The sequence below is a fragment of the Hevea brasiliensis genome, chromosome 1 (assembly GCF_030052815.1).
Source record: "Hevea brasiliensis isolate MT/VB/25A 57/8 chromosome 1, ASM3005281v1, whole genome shotgun sequence".
Lineage (NCBI taxonomy): Eukaryota > Viridiplantae > Streptophyta > Magnoliopsida > Malpighiales > Euphorbiaceae > Hevea > Hevea brasiliensis.
Genome location: NC_079493.1, coordinates 120812314 through 120830110, shown reverse-complemented (window position 1 = coordinate 120830110; position 17797 = coordinate 120812314). Strand labels below are relative to the sequence as shown.

Sequence of the window (17797 nt, the reverse complement as noted above, 5' to 3'; positions counted from 1 at the left end):
CGACCCTCTCCCTACCTCAGTTAGCTTTTCCTTTAGTTTTATTAATTTTCCCTCTTGCTTTCCTAGTTTCCTTAGTCTCCAGTCTGGAGTTATTGGTAACCATCTTGGATGGGGTTTTGGTTGTGTCTCTATTGCTGATCTGCATACCGGGTATCTGAGTAATGCAGTCGGTTGAGGGGCTTTTTGGTATAAATTAAGGTTGGTTTCCAGGGGCTATCCCTGCTGACGGGTTGGCATCTCAAGGATACATCTAGTGCCATTTGAGTACTGATCTTTGACCCTAAGGGCTATATGAGATTGAAAGGCCTGAGCACTGCCAAGCCTCTCCTGGTTCGTCGGCATCTATGGTCCTAGTTCATCGGGTTCGTTTATGAGACTGATTTTTCTAGCTGCCTAAGTTGATTTGTGTTAGAGATCTCTACTTCAATCGGGGATGGGGGTGTTTAGCCCGCATGTCCGTTAAACACCCCCATCCCCGTTGTGTTTGGTGGAGTTTCCTCTTTGTGTTGTGGCTGACGTTCTGCGACGTCTGATGATCCTAGTGCAGCGGCGATCCTTCTCTGTTTTTGCCGGGTTTAGTTGGGGTCTGTCTGCCCAAGTTGGCTAGGGTTCCAAGTGAGAGTTGGGTTTTTTTCTTTTTTTTTTTTTTTTTTTTTTTTTGACGATTGGGTTTTAGAGTTTGCTGGACTCGTATTACGACCATGTAATTTGCTTCCATCGATGACATCTGCCCATTCTGGTTATAAAAAAAAAGTGTTTAAATGTAGAGGCTTTAGAGTTTTTTTTTTTTTTTAGTTGTACTTTTGAGGTTTTTATTTTTATTTTTATTATTATTGGACTTTTGAGTTTTCTTTCTTCCCTAACCAATTGTGGCCTGTTATAATTTGGTCAGATGATAGATCTTACTTACATGCACCGCTACCTCACCAGTCGATAGATCCGATTAAATCTAGCTCATCTTCTGATAAGAAGAATCGAAGTCATGCACCTGCACATCTATCTCACCACTCACCGTTTCTAGATCCGATTGAATCTAGCTTATCTTCTTATGAGGAGAATCAAATTCATGCACCTGCACAGTCCTTGGTTATAGATCCAATTGAATCTAGCTCATCTTCTGATGAGGAGGAGAATCAAAGTCATGCACCAGCCTATGAGAATGCTGAAATACATAAGATGAAGGAATATGGTTTTAAAGAACTGGCAGAGGCAACTGATTATTTCTCCAACAACTGCCTACTGGGTGAGGGTGGTTTTGGTCAAGTCTTTAAGGCAATCTTAGATGGTGAAGTGGTTGCTATCAAGAAACTTAAAAAAATAAAGTTGGAAGATAAATTGGAGGAGGGTGAGTACCTTAGCTGTGTGAAACACCCAAATATTGTTAAGATGATTGGGCACTGCACTCAGGGGGCCGACAGATTACTTGTTTTAGAGTTTGTTCCCAATAATACCTTGACAGATCATTTACATGGTGAGTCTTTTTGCCTGCACTGAGGTATTCATATACATATGATATCTAGGCATTTCGTTACACTTCTGTACAACTTATACCATTTCCCTAACTTTACACATAGGCACACAAAAAATCCTGAACCAAGAAGATTATAATATATATAAATCCTAAGTTAATTAGCTATAAAATCAAATCATAATAAAAAATTAATTTAAAATCTACATTTTAATCTTAATTGAGTTTGGTTTTTATATTTTTAACAGAAAAAGATGAGATTTTGGAATGGCCGAAAAGAATGAGAATCGCCATACACTCTGCAAAAGGGTTATTATATCTACATCAAGGTTGTGAGTAATTCTACTCTTTCTAGGCTATAGTTAATTATTGTGAGGCTTAATGTATTTTTACTTTTTTAGCGTTTTTAATTTATTTTCCATTAAGGTTTCTTTTATATATTTTCAGGTAGACCTAAAATTATTCATCGAGATATTAAAGCAGATAATATTCTTCTTGATAATGACTTTGAACCAAAGGTAAGATATTTTCAGCATTTAAATCTACAGTAAAATGCCTAAATTTTTTAGAAGATATTGAAAAAAAAAAATTTTGTAATTTCATTAATTTGATAAGTTAATTTTGTTATATTTGATAAGATAAATTTTTTTAGGATATAAGTTAATTTTTGTTATGTTTGATTATTTTTATATTAAATTTTATGGTAAAAAAATCTATTAATTTACATAAATCATTGATTCAGGTTGCAGATTTTTCGCTTGCGAATTTTCTACCAAATACTGGTAATGTTAATCACATCACCAGTATATTGAGGGGAACAAATGTGTAAGATTTTTTTTCCCTTATTATTTGAATAATCAAATATTTTATAATTATTTAAAATGCGAAATAAAATATAACAGAGAAAATACTAATTTTAAGATCCCATATTACTGAAGATTTTCATTTTCTAGTTAAAAATATCTTAATTCAGCTTTTCATTGCAGTTATGCAGATCCAGAATATGGTGATATTCAAAGAGTGTCTGAGAAATCAGATGTATATTCTTTTGGTGTTGTACTTTTAGAATTAATTACTGGAAGAAAACCTTTAGATAATCGAGGGGACACTATTATTAATTGGGTAAGACACTAACTTATATATATATATATATATATATATATATATATATATATATATATATATATATAAAATTTTATTTAAATAGAAATTTTTAATATTTAATCATTTATAAAAAAATGCTATACTCAACTCAACTAAGCCTTCATCCCAAAAATTTGGGGTCGTCTATATGGATTCGCTTTCTCCACTCTAACGATTTTGGATTAAATCCTCAGAAATATGTAATGCTTCTAGGTTATGTTGTACTACTCTCCTCCAAGTCAATTTAGGTCTATCCCTTTTTTTCTTTCTATCCTCTAACCTAATGTGCTCTACTTGTCTAACTGGAGCCTCCGTATGTCTACGCTTCACATGACCAAACCACCTCAATCTTCCTTCTCTCAACTTATCTTCAATTGGCACCACTCCTACCTTTTCTCTAATACTCTCATTACGGACTTTATCTAGTCTAGTATGGCCATTCATCCACCTTAACATTATCATCTCTGCAACTCTTATCTTAGACGCATACGACTCTTTCAGTGTCCAACACTCACTACCATATAACATAGCTGGTCATATGGCTGTACGGTAAAATTTTCCTTTCAACTTATTGGGAATCTTACGATCACATAGAACTCCCGTGGCACGTCTCCACTTCAACCATCCGGTTTTAATCCTATGACTAACATCCTCGTTACATCCCTCATCTACTTGAAGGACTGAGCCTAGATATTTAAAGTGATTACTTTGGGACAGTACAACTCCATTCAAACTACTTCCCTATCATCCGTTTGGCCTTCACTGAACTTGCAATGCATGTATTCCGTCTTCGTTCTGCTTAACTTAAAACTCTTTGACTCTAGAGTAATTCTCCAAAGCTCTAGCTTTCTATTGACTCCTTCTCGTGTCTCATCTATCAGAACAATATCATCCGCAAACATCATGCACCAAGGAATACTCTCTTGTATATATTTCGTCAATTCATCTAAAACTAATGTAAAAAGATAAGGGCTTATGGCTGATCCTTGGTGTAATCCAATTGAGATCGGAAAATCTCGTGTCCCCTCCCACTATACGCACAATAGTAGTTGCTCCTTCATACATATCTTTCAACACTTATATGTACCTAATAGATATCCTCTTTTGTTCTAACACATTCCATAAGACATCTCTTGGAATACTATCATAAGTTTTCTCCAAATCAATAAAAACCATGTGTAGATCTTTTTTCACATCTCTATAATTCTCCATTAAGCTTCTAATGAGAAAGATCGCTTCCACAGTTGAAACCAAATTGATTGAGAGAGATAGAAGTATCATGACGTAGTTGATGCTCCACAACTCTCTTCCACAACTTCATTGTATGACTTATGAGTTTAATTCCTCTATAGTTTGAGCAACTCTGTATGTCTCCCTTATTTTTAAAAATAGGTACTAAAATACTCCTCCTCCATTTATCAGGAATTTTCTTTGAGTTTAGAATCTTATTAAATAATTTAGTTAACCATGCTATTCCCATATCTCCCAAACACTTTCACACTTCAATTCGTATTTCATCGGGTCCACAGGCTTTATTCACTTTCATTCTCTTAAGTGCTTCCTTTACTTCTAAAGATTTAATCCTTCTAGATAATTCACATTCTTTTCTATTGTTTTATAGTTTATATTTACGCTATTACCATTTTGACTATTATTAAAGAGATTATTAAAATAATTTCTCCATCTTTCTTTAATGTTCTCATCTTTCACCAACACTTTTCCTTTTTTATCCTTAAAGCATATAACTTGATTAAGATCTTGACATTTCCTTTCTCTCCTCCTTGCTAATCTATAAATATATTTCTCCCATTTTTTAGTTTCAAGTTTCTCATATAACTTTTAAAAGGCCTGTGCTCTTACTTGACTAACTGCCTTTTTTGCCTCTTTCTTTGCTATCTTGTACTGTTCATATGCCTCATTATTATTACATTTAGGTAATTTCTTATACCATTCCCTTTTTCTCTTCACTGTCTTTTGTACTTCCTCATTTCACCACCATCTCTCTTTTGAGGGTGGTCCATGTTCTTTAGACTCTTCAAGTACTTTTCTAGCTACTTCTCTAATTTTTTATGCCATCTGTATTCACATATCACTGACCTCCATACCCAGCTTCCATACTTCGGACTCGAGAAACTCATGGTCCATGTTCTTTAGACTCTTCAAGTACTTTTTTAGCTACTTCTCTAATTTTTGATGCCATCTGTATTCACATATCACTGACCTCCATACCCAGCTTCCATACTTCGGACTCGAGAAACTCATTTTTGAACTTCACTTGCATTACTCGTTTGAACTCCTACCACTTTGTTCGAGCTACACTATTTCTTCTGACCTTACTTGAATTGTTCCTAAACTTAAAATCCAAGACCACCAACCGATGTTGACTTGTTAAAGCCTCTCCTGGAATGACCTTGCAATCCTTGCGTAGAGCTCTATTTGTCTTCCTGGTTAAGAGGAAGTCGATTTGGCTTCTATGTTGCTCACTTTTGAAAGTCACTAAATGTGACTCTCTTTTTATAAAGTAGGTATTTGCTAGTATTAGGTCGTATGTCATAGCAAAATCCAGGATGCTTTTTTCTTCCTTATTTTGACTGCCAAAACTAAAATCTCCATGAACATTCTTATAACCTTGTCTATCACTTTCTACATGTCCATTCAAATCTCCACTAATGAAAACATTCTCTTCATTCGGTATACTTTGCATTAAATCATCCATATCTTCTCAAAACTTTTGTTACTTTCACTGTCTAGTCCTATTTGTGGGGCATAAGCACTAACTATATTTATTGTTTCTCCTTCTAGTACTAGCTTTACTAGTATAATTCTATCTCCTACTCTTTTCACAGCTATTACTGCATCTTTCAATATCCTGTCTATGATTATGCCCACTCCGTTTTTGTTTCTCTCCTTTCCGGTAAACTACAGTTTGTATCTTGAATTACCCACTTCATTACTTTTCTCTCCTACCCATTTAGTCTCCTGAATGCAAGCAATATTTACCGTTCTCCTTTCTAAGGTATCTACAAGCTCCATTAATTTTCCTGTAAGTGATCCAACATTTCAAGTGCCGACCCTGATATTATTTTATTATTAATTTAATATATTTCCTTTATTTATATTTTTATAAATTATACGTAATTTATGGGTTTAGATCTCTTAAATCATACATAGCCTATACCATTAAACTAGCATATGCAGGAAAAGAAATAATTGTAATTATGGTGAAAAATTAAAGTTTTATTTTGAAAAAAAAATATTAACAAATACTTCACTTTATCAACATTCAGGCTAAGGATCGGATTGGACAAGCATTGGAAAATAATGAATATACTGATCTTGTTGATTCTAGATTACAAGAGTACAATGAGGAGGAAATGATAAGAATGATTTGTTGCGCTGACTTCAAAGATATAAACCTTCGCTCTCGACCAATAATGAAACAGGTGAATATGTATTTACGACATTATTTTACCTTTTAGCTCTAATTTTATTTGTGATTAATTCCTTAGTGTAATAATAATAATAATAATAATAATAATAATAATAATAATAATAATAATAATAATAATAATAATGAATTTTTAATTAATATTATTAAAATTATTTTTAAATTTATAAATTCATATTTTGATAAAAATTTAGTATATATATATATATATATATATATATATATATATATATATATATAATGTTAATGTTAAAACTAAACTCATATTTTAGTTTATTTTGTTAAGTTATATTCGATAAATTACTTTTTCATATTGTTCTATGCCAAAAAATTTGAGTTCCTATATCTTAAAAGTAGATTAAATCTCCGCAAGTATTTATTTTATTTTTTGTTTATGAGCATAGTGATTTTGTTTTTGCGATTTACATTTCTAAAATCAATCTTACAAATTAAAAAAAATACCAAAAAACTATGATTTTACAATTAATTTATTTATAAGTTGATTTGGACGTCGATTAAGATTTATTTTTTCATTTACATTATGATTAAGCAATCATATGGCTGCATGAGTAGTGTTGTTTAATTTTTTTTCTTTTTTTTTAATGATGGACTGTAACGAGATTATGAGAGAAAACTATAGAGTTGTATTGATGAAAAAGGTTTTTGAGTTAGAGAAGATGTTAAACTAATTAAATTATAAAAAATCATGTTTCTTCAAAAATAAAATAAAGTGAAAATAAATATTTGCAGGATAAAAGAGGAACTAAAAAGAAGTGCAACATTCTCATTAATGGATTCAAACGTATAAAATGATATGTATATATATATATATATATATATATATATATATATATATAATGTTTTAAGATTGTTATGTCGTGTAGATAATTAGAGTTCTTGAAGGAACTATACCTCATGTGAAGATAATGAATTGGAAAGACATCGAAACTCTTCAAGGTATATTCTTTTTCTTATCACAACTATGCAATGCCATTTTTATTTATTTTCTTTGTACATGAATTATGTTTGGTTACTGAATTTTCTGTAAATTGTATTTTATGTATCACTTCTCCTTCAATTACAGGAAGGCCTACTACTAATCTAGAATCTGTACTTAGCGTTGAGAGGATACAAATTACTACATTAAGAGTATTTACTTATCAAGAATTAGCAAAAACAACTGGTGGCTTTTCCAATTTCAATCTCCTTGGCGAGGGTGGTTTTGGTCAGGTTTTTAAGGGAACGCTTCCAAATGGTATGGTTGTTGCAATTAAGAAGCTTAAACATATGTCTAGACAAGGGGAAAATGAATTTATGGCAGAGATTGGGACGCTTAACCGCATCCATCACCGAAATCTCGTGAATCTGATCGGATACTGCAGTGAGAAAGCCAATAGATTGCTTATTTATGAGTTTATTCCCAACAATTCCTTGCGAGATCATTTACATGGTGAGTCCTTACCTTCGCCTAGTCTGCAACAAAAAATGTATGACATAAATTGATAGATAATCATATGGAGGAAGGTCAAAACATTCTCCATGCCTAGTTCATAAAAAAAAAATTAAAAAAAAAATCCCACACCTTCTTCCCTTTTTATGTATCCAAATGGAAAATGAAAATCATGTACAAAGTTTCTATAATTGCAGAACAGGACAACAGAGTGGTCATCAATTGGCTAGCCAGAATAAAAATTGCCATAGGTTCTGCAAAAGGATTGGCATATTTGCATGAAATCTGTGAGTATTTAGCTAATAAGCCAGATTCTTTTTTCATGTTTAAGGTATTGGCATGGTCATCTAATTACACTTTATTTTTATGATATATATATGTTTAGGTAATCCAAAGATCATACACAGGAATATCACTGCTAGCAATATCCTTCTTGATCAAAACTTTGAACCAAAGGTAAGATTTATGTGAGATAAAGCTTTATGCATGCTCCCACAATTTTTGCTAATCTTCCTATCTACATTTTGCACAATTTTTTTCCGAGAATTTTAATGATTTGCCTTGAAAGTTCGAACTAGAGTCACAAAATAGGAAAGGGATTAAGGTAGTCATCATTGGAGACTATTTCATAATTGAATGAACTGAACTGGGCCGATTTGAAACCCAATTTTTTTTTTTTAGCTGCAAAATTCGAATTGAAACCGCATTAAGTGAAAGCTTAGGATCAGACATCTTTTTCTTCACCAAACTTATACCTGACTCTAGATAGAGAATATGTGTTCAATATAATTTGCCGGGATCAGAGAAACAAACGTTTTGAGTCTAAGTTGAGGGGCTGTTTGTACAACGGTTGTATTATGACCATTGAGTTGGGAATCCTGTATTAAAAGAATATAAAGTAAAAGAGCAATATATAAGTGGTTGAGTCATAATATTAAATTGGCTAGTCATTTTGATGCGTAAAGTAATGTAACCATTTATATATTGAAATTTTAACTAATATTTTCTTCAAATTTAAGTCATTTTGATGCGAATTTAACATACTATAAGATTGTCAAGCGACAACTTTGTAGTTTTACTTAAGGGGTTGGGAATACCACATTGAAAAAAATAAGTAAAATTTTCACATGCTATCAAGAATTAAACCCTAGTTATTAAGATGAGGAAACTTACATTCTTATTAATTGGATTAATAATACTGAATTTTTTCATTAATTTCAGTTTGAAATATAAAATTGTTTAAATTAATTTCGGTTGTCATTGATTTTTTTGCTATTTAACAGAATAGATGTACCCATATCAATTCTTTCTTTTCAGATTTCAGATTTTGGACTTGCCAAGCAATTTTCAAATTCTGTTACCCATATGTCCACTGTGGTAAAGGGAACCTTTGGGTAAGATATATATGTTCTGTATTTGTTAGCCAAGCATGATTACATCTACCTAGATTTTCATTATTTAGGAAAATTTATAGAATAGGTTCTTCTCACGCACATTTTCTCCATTTGCAGTTATCTTTGCCCTGAATATTTCAGAACCCAACAGATCAGTGATAAGACTGATGTATATTCCTTTGGTGTGGTGCTTTTAGAGTTAATCACTGGTAAAAAGCCTATTTCAAGGGAAGGCAATTTTCAAGCCTTGACTTCTTGGGTACGCACATGTGTGTGTGTGTAATTTTTTTTTCTTTCATATTGTATTACTCCATAACAGTCAACACTGGATTTTTTTATTTAAATTTAGTCTATTATAAACCTAAAATATAAAATGTATGATAGGATTCACCTATTAAATACTTGAATTTCATATATTTATGTCTTGAGTCCATTATAAATCGGATCTAGATAAAAATTTTCTATTCTTACAAATCTATGCATCATTATATCCTTCACTTAATCAGGTTTCATTTGGTTTAAACATGCTTTGCTTTTTTATTTTTAATTTCTTTTATTAAAGTAATTTCCCTGCAAATAAATGCTTATTAGAAAGTTACTTGTCAAGAACTTTGATTTTTTAATATTTTATTCACCTTTGTTTATCGATAAAAGCTAGTGTCACAAATGCGGTAGCATTGTAGATCTTGATAATTTCTTTTTGATTTACTTCTATTAAGGAAGTCCAATTTAATTGCTAATCCATTCTCAACTTACTGACTTTTCTTAGTAAGTTACTTTCATAATTGAGAAAGTTATACAGTCGTGGAGATTGAATTTCCATTTATTTTATCTTTATATTTCTTTACTAAAAGACATAATAAGTCAACATCTTAAACTAAAATAAAAAAAAAAATCAACTATCATCCAATGAATGGGGGAGTTATGATGATATAGTTAACTAAAATTTCTGTTTTCCAAATTTCAGGTAGCAGTTCAACTCAAAGAAGCTTTGGACACAGACAATTATAGTAATATTGTTGATGTCAAATTAAAGAATAATTATAGCAAAATAGAAATGATTCGAATGATTTATTGTGCCGCAGCCTGTATATATAAACCTGCAAAATATCGGCCAAAAATGAGTCAGGTATGTTTAAGCATGTTCATGAAGTAAAAAAAATTATTTACAAGTTAATTATTATTAATTAATTAATACTGATAACATTTAAGCATTAATATTTGATGCAGATTGTTGAAGTCTTACAAGGAAATTTGGCATCGGAAAGTATATGGCTAAGCAGTGACAACACTTTCCTTAAAGATGAGTATTAACTATATTAGCCATGGGAATCATAGATTTAGAAATATAACCAATATAACGATACACAAGGTCTGGACTAAGAGAAGCCTCAGCTGCAATTAATTTATGCAACCCTCTACTCCATTCCCTTTTCATACATTGACATAGTCATCCCTCCTTTGGTTCAAATTGCCCTTCATAGCCTCCTTTGATTCAAATTGGTTTTTATAGGTATGGTTTGTGATTTTGTAGATCTGAGTTATGCTTAGAACTCTCTTACCCTACGATTTGTGTGTGTCCGTGTGTTTTTTTTTTTTTTTTTTTTGTGTTAACGAATTTTGAGTCTATTCTTCGTAGCTCTGCCTATATGGTTTGATTTTCTGTTTACAATGTGGCTTGGCTGTGGTTTCGGATTGTTTGGAGTCGGCTTGTTTTGGTTAGAAAGAAAGCCCTGCCCATGCCCACCCCTCTTTACATCAGAAATTAAGAACGATGATGCTGATGAAGATACAGCAGAAATACAAATGTGACAAATCCGATGATTTTGTTTTGTTAATGATCGTTTCAATCACTAGTACATGCAAATTAAAAATCTGGATAAAAAAGAGAAGAATTGGCACGGAGACCCATCTATTCTATTTATGGTAACCAACGTTAGAGACGGCAGACAAAATTTTCTGCGGACCAGATGAAGGTCAACTCCTTTCAATTACAGTCTAACAAAATTAATCACCACAAATTTTCTTTATTGTGGAACTTCTTTAGTGCCACTCTCCCTTGCTGTCTTCTTTTTGGCTCCCCTCAAAGCTTTTCTCTTCTCCTCCCTATAGCAGTTTTAAATATAACCAAATTAGAGGGTGGAGGCTCTCTAACCCATGAACGCCAACAGATAATTTTGAGTAGAAAAAGCTAATTAATCTGTGCACAAAAATTGACCTTTCTATAGATACCGGTAACCTCCACGATTCTTGAGTAGAAAAGATGAAGAGCCTTAATTTTTTTTTTTTTTGATAAAAATACCTTTTAAGTACGTGACCATTATTATTGAAGTTTGATAAATTATTTCTTAATTTAGTTGATGTCAAATAAATTTTTATCAATTTAATTGATCTATTTAAACTCTTGATAGTTACTTTTGGAGTTAAAAATGTTTTAGAACCAAAAAGTTTAATCTTTGCAGTATGACTTATATGTGATGGATAGATATTTAGTTGATGTCTCTTTTTATTATATAGCCTAAGAGTGAAACTCTTTACTACTCTCTTATTCTTTTTTTCTACAATTCAATTCCATCAATAGAAACAAATGATCCAAAATATACGTGTTATCCACCGTTATCGACATTTAACATAATTTAATGCTTTTTAGCATGCTCCGTATTGGATGTAGAAGATAAGTTTTAGGCCCTACATAACCCAATGGCATTGCACACGTTACATTAAGTGGAGACTTATAAAAGTGATTTTTGATTTATAGGGATTTAAATGGATTAATTAAATTAATAAAAATTTACTTAACTTTATAAATAATTATAAAAAATTTAAAAGAATAAATTAAATTAAAAATTACTTATTTAACTTTAAAAATAATTATTTGAATTTAAAAGAATCAACTAAATTAACTAAACTTATTTGGTTATCAGAGTAATTATCAAGAGTTTAAAGGGATTTTAGTAATTAGCAGTTTTAAATATGACTAAATTAGAGGGTGGACGCTCTCTAACCCATGAACACCAACAGATAATTTTGAGTAGAAAAAGCTAATTAATCTGCACAAAAATTGACCTTTTCTGTAGATATGAGTAACCTCCACGATTCTTGAGTAGAAAAAGCTAATAAAAGCTGCAGTTGAAGAGCCTAATTTTTTTTTTTTTGGGCAAAAATACCTTTTAAGTACGTGACAATTATTATTAAAGTTTAATAAATTATTTGTTAATTTAGTTGACCCGTTTAAACCCTTTAAAAATTACTTTTAGAGTCAAATAAATTTTTATCAATTTAGTTAATCTATTTAAGCTCCTGATAGCTACTTTTGGAGTCAAAATGTTTTAGATCAAAAAAGTTTAATCTCTATCTTATGACTTATATATGATATCTTATGACTTATATATGATGAATAGACATTTAGTTGACGTCTCTTTTTATTAAATAGCTTAAGAGCCAAACTCTTTACTGCTCTCTCATTCTTTTTTTTTACAACTCAATTCTATCAATAGAAATAAATGATCGAAAATATGAGTGTTATTCACTGTTATTAATATTTAACATGTCTAGTACTGAATTTAGTGCTTTTTAGCATGCTCGTGTTGGATGCAGAACAAAAGTTTTAGGCCGTACATAATTCAATAACACTGGACATGCTAGACTTATATTTAACAAAACGCACAATACATTAAGTGGGGACTTATAAAAGTGATTTTTGATTTATGGGAGGTTTAAATGAATTAATTAAATTAATAAAAATTTATTTAACTTTATAAATAATTATAAAAAATTTTAAAAAATAAATTAAATTAAAATTACTTAATTAACTTTAAAAATAATTATCTGAATTTAAAAGGATCAACTAAGTTAACTAAACTTATTTGATTATCAGAGTAATTATCAAGAGGGTAAAGGGATTTTTTTTTTTCGAAGAGTTGCATTATTGAATAGAGAAAACACTAAATATTGTCATTAAAAAAAATAAGTATCGAAATCCTTGAATATTCTAATGGATTAGAGTCATAATAAAATTAGCATTTCATAGCCCGGAATAATTTTCCACGAGTTGACCAAGACTCTCACCGGGACCCCAACCTAAAAAATATTAATTACTAAGCAAGTGTTGTCCAAGTAAGCTTTGCCGTAAAAGAAAAATAATACTTATTATTATATTGCTTACAACCTTTTGGAAAAAAAAAAAAAAAAAACAAAAAAAGTTATATATATATATATATATATATATATATATATATATATATATATATATATATATATATATATATATATATATATATATATATACCTTTGCAGTTCGCACTCACCCTCTTCCCTCCCTCCCTTGTATCCCACTCCACTAGAATATGTAACAGGATATACAAGAAACCTCTTCAGGCTCCAGCCGCCGGCCACCATATTATTACCGACTTTTGTTGTAGTGGTCATGTTAGCAAAACTGTAGCGAGCGACTCTGCCACTTTTGATTGGTTGCTTCTCGAGCAAGACCAGTACTGACGCTAAAGGTATTTGTTTTAGCTGACACTTTATGATGAGTCTAAAGTAATAGAGCCGTAGAGGCTTTTGAGTTACACTTTTATTTATCTTCCACGAAGGAATCATTATTCCATTTCTTATTAGAAGGTGTTTAAATGTAGAGGCTTTTGAGTTTTCTTTCCCCCCTAACCGATTGTGGCCTGTTGTAATTTGGTCAGATGATAGATCTAACTCACATGCACCACTACCACGCCAGTCAATAGATCCGATTGAATCTAGGTTATCTTCTGATGAGGAGAATCAAATTGATGCACCTGCACAGCTATCTCACCAGTCACCGGTCGTAGATCTAATTAAATCTAGCTCATCTTCTGATGAGGAGGAGAATCAAAGTCATGCACCAGCCTCTGAGAATATTGAAAGACAGAAGATGAAGGATATGGCTTTAAAGAACTAGCAGAGGCAACTGATTATTTCTCCAACAACTGCCTACTTGGTGAGGGTGGTTTTGGTCAAGTCTTCAAGGCAACCTTAGATGGTGAAGATGTTGCTATCAAGAAACTTAAAAAAATAAAGTTGGAAGATAAATTGGAGGAGGGTGAGTGCCTTAGCTGTGTGAATCACCCAAATATTGTTAAGATGATGGGCACTGCACTTAAGGAGCCGATAGATTACTTGTTTTAGAGTTTGTCCCCAATAATACCTTGACAGATCATTTACATGGTGAGTTCTTTTTTCCTAACACACTCAGTCATTCTTCTCTCCTTTTCTTTTATCTTTTATAGTTTACACTGAGGCGTTCATGCACATTTATCTGAGCAGTTCTTTAAATGTATTTTATAGAAGAAAATAGTATAAATCCTAAATTAATGAATTACAAAATCAAATCATAATTAATAATTTAATTTAAAATATACATTTTAATATTCATTGTGTTTGTTTTATTTATGTGAACAGAAAAAAAATAAAATTTTGGAATGGCCGAAAAGAATGAAAATCGCCATACACTCTGCAAAAGGGTTGTTATATCTACATCAACTTTATTAAGGCTTGATTTATTTTTATTTTTTGTTTTAGTTTTATTAATTTATCTTCCATTAAAGTTTTTACTTCTCTTTATTTATTTATATATATATATATATTCAGGTAGAACTAAAATTATACATCGAGATATCAAAGAAGATAATATTCTTCTTGATAATAACTTTGAACCAAAGGTAAAATATTTTTGTAAGAAATACAATTTTAACATTTAAATGTCAAAATATTTTATAATATATTGAAAAACTTTTTGTAATTTCATTAATTTGATATTTGGATATAAGTTCCTCACATCCCCCATCTACTTGAAGGACTGAGCCTAGATATTTAAAGCCAGATGGTTGAAGTGGAGACGTGCCACGGAAGTTTTATGTGATCGTAAGATTCCCAATAAGTTGAAAGGAAAATTTTACCGTACAGCCATACGACCGGTTATGTTATATGGTAGTGAGTGTTGGGCACTGAAAGAGTCGTATGCGTCTAAGATAAGAGTTGCAGAGATGAGAATGTTAAGGTGGATGAGTGGCCATACTAGACTAGATAAAGTCCGTAATGAGAGTATTAGAGAAAAGGTAGGAGTGGTGCCAATTGAAGATAAGTTGAGAGAAGGGAGATTGAGGTGGTTTGGTAATGTGAAGCGTAGACATACAGAGGCTCCAGTTAGATAAGTAGAGCACATTAGGTTAGAGAATAGAAAGAAAAAAAAGAGGTAGACCTAAATTGACTTGGAGGAGAGTAGTACAACATGACCTAGAAGTATTACACATTTCTGAGGATTTAACCCAAAATCGTTTAGAGTGGAGAAAGTGAATCCATATAGCCGACCCCAAATTTTTTGGGATAAAGGCTTAGTTGAGTTGAGTTGAGTTGATATTTGGATATAAGTTAATTTATATAAATAATTGATTCAAGTGGCGGATTTTTCACTTGCAAATTTTTGGTCGAATTCCGATAATGTTAACCATATCACCAACATATTGAGGGGAACTAACCTGTAAGATATTTTTTTATTAATTAAATGATCTAGTATAATTGTACTTATAATTATTTAAAAATATAACTGATACATGCATTTTGCATAGTTATTTAGGTTTAATTTCATGGTCATTTTATTTATTTGTTAGTCACTTTTAGCTAATTTTATTAGTTATTTAGATAGTTTTTCATGATTATCAATTTTTGGATTAATTTGTAATTTTACTTTGTTTTGTAGGAAAAATGGTATTTTTGAGGGACTAAAAAAGAAATTTTGCTAATAAGGAGTGATTTCTACGGCCAAAGATATCAAAAACAAGTTTGAAAGTTGAAGTATGCAGTGGCCAAATTGTGCATAACTTGCCACAAAAGTTGTGCAGTTCTGCACAGGGAGAAGAAGCAATTTTTTTCATTCTTATTGAAATCTGCATAAGTCACTGCATGACTTACGCAGACTTACTCCTTACTTATGTAGCTTCACACAGAGGGCCCAAAACCTGCCGAAAACTGCATAAGGGCCTACATAACTTATGCAGTCCACTTATGCAGTTTCATAGAGTCTTCATAGTGAGCTGACAGAAGATTCCCTCATGTAAACTACACCTCAAACTCACCATTTTAGGGCTACTTATCAGAAAAAGATATAAATATGTCCTTATCTCATTTTAGAAAAGAGGGAGGAGGAGACAAAAAGAGCAGCAGCAGGGGAAGAGTAAGAAAATAGAGCAAAAACGTCACCTCTCCATTTCTAACCCAGATTTGGAGTTTTCTTCTTTTTTTCCCTATTTCCTACCTTTCTTGTATTGGGTTTCTGAGTTCTTAGCTTAGATTTAATATTTATTTCCATGTTTGCTTAGAATTTATTGTAAAAATTATGGATAGTGAGTAGTTTTCATTAGATTCTGGAGATGGGATGTAATATTTAAGATATTTTGTGAATTTTGATTGGGTAATCCATATTTTGTGGTTTTAATGAAGTTTTATTCATTTCTTGTGTGCTCAATGACATGCTTAGTGTAGGATCCCATTAAGTATTGTTCTTAATCCATGATTGAAGTACCGAAAGGAGAAAACTTTGTGATAGATAATCAAGAAATTGGACTTAATTAACTTAGATATAGAAATAGACTAAGGATTAAGAGGATTTACAGATTAATTAAGGAACTTAATGGGTCTTGATTAATTTTAACTCCACGAAAGTAGGATTAGATTGATTAAGGCACTCTTTGTCCCACTCGAAAGATTATTCAAAGGATTTGAGAATTAATCTCCTTAAAACCCGTAAATTCCATAAGATTGGATAATCAATTCAAAAATCCCAAAATAGCTTGAATATGAACTCCCAAACTCCGGAATCACCCTTTTATTATTGTTAATTTCTAATTGAATTTAATTGTTTGCCCTTTAAAATCTTGCCATATTTCAATTTGCTTATTTTAATTTGACGCAAATTTAGTTAAATCATTATATTGTTGAATAGATTATTAATTTTTCACATATAGATTTCACACTTCAATATCTATCAATTTATTGCTTTAATTTCAAAAATAGTTCAAATTAGTCAATTTTTATATGAAAAATTCTATCATTAACATAACTCCTCGTGGGAACGATATCTTTTCTATATTACTTGTATGACCTGTGCACTTGCGGTTAGGCCACATCAAGTTTTTGGTGCCATTGCTGGGGAGTTGTTTATTTAACATTGAATTCTTGATTATTTTAGTTGTTTATAGTTTTTTACTTTTGTTATCTTTTCATTTTTTGTGTTTGTTTGTTCTTTTTAGATACTCTTAATCTTTTATGAGAAGAGCAAGAAGCACAAGTGACACATCCTTATTGTTTAATCCTGAAATTGAGAAATTTGTAGAGCCAACAAGAAAGAAACCAGAAAAAGGAAAGAAGCCTTGAGAGCAACTGAAATTGAAGCAGACATGGCTGATGAAAGAATTAGAATTGGTGGTGGTAACGCTGGAAATGATCGAAACAATGAAAATGCAGCCCAAGGTGAAGAGGTTGTAAATGCTAATGTGCCTAGGGGAAGTATGATGGATCATGCATTTCCTCGTTTTTGATGACTTGAGAGAGAGTATAGCAAGATCAAGAATTGATGCAAATAGCTACAAGATAGATTTTGGAGTTCTTCAAATGATTCAAAATTCCCAATTTAGTGGACATCCTTCCAAAAATCTACACACACATCTAAAGAAGTTTGCTATGATTTGTGATATGCAAAAACAACCTGGAGAATCTGATGATGCAGCAAGATTGAAGCTATCCCCATTCTCTTTGAAGGATAGAGCATTGGATTGGCTTGATTCTTTACCTCACAACTCCATTACAAATTGGGAGCAACTCACTGATGCATTTCTTGCACAATATTTTCCACCTGGAAAAACTCA

The 17797-nt window shown here is 31.5% G+C and overlaps 2 protein-coding genes across 4 annotated transcripts; both read left to right on the top strand.

Moving 5' to 3' along the window:
* The first annotated feature begins 532 nt into the window (after positions 1-532).
* LOC131183819 (proline-rich receptor-like protein kinase PERK15) lies at positions 533-2602 on the top strand. The gene is made up of 7 exons (XM_058154483.1): positions 533-584; positions 677-739; positions 893-1471; positions 1717-1797; positions 1916-1986; positions 2211-2293; positions 2455-2602. Exons 1-7 carry the CDS (start codon positions 533-535, stop codon positions 2600-2602), a joined length of 1077 nt encoding a protein of 358 aa, XP_058010466.1.
* A 3433-nt stretch (positions 2603-6035) lies between these two features.
* On the top strand, positions 6036-10741 carry LOC131181460 (proline-rich receptor-like protein kinase PERK3). Of its 3 annotated transcripts, XM_058149596.1 has the most exons (9): positions 6036-6054; positions 6944-7016; positions 7144-7509; positions 7692-7796; positions 7895-7965; positions 8827-8903; positions 9021-9162; positions 9871-10032; positions 10134-10741. In XM_058149596.1, the coding sequence occupies exons 1-9, from the start codon at positions 6046-6048 to the stop codon at positions 10215-10217; spliced, it is 1089 nt and encodes a 362-aa protein (XP_058005579.1). In that variant the 5' UTR covers positions 6036-6045; the 3' UTR covers positions 10218-10741. The 3 variants fall into 3 exon arrangements, with proteins under 3 accessions (XP_058005579.1, XP_058005578.1, XP_058005577.1); XM_058149595.1 differs by lacking the exons at positions 6036-6054; positions 6944-7016 and having other exon boundaries at positions 7023-7509; positions 7707-7796; XM_058149594.1 differs by lacking the exons at positions 6036-6054; positions 6944-7016 and having other exon boundaries at positions 7023-7509.
* The last annotated feature ends 7056 nt before the right edge of the window (positions 10742-17797 follow it).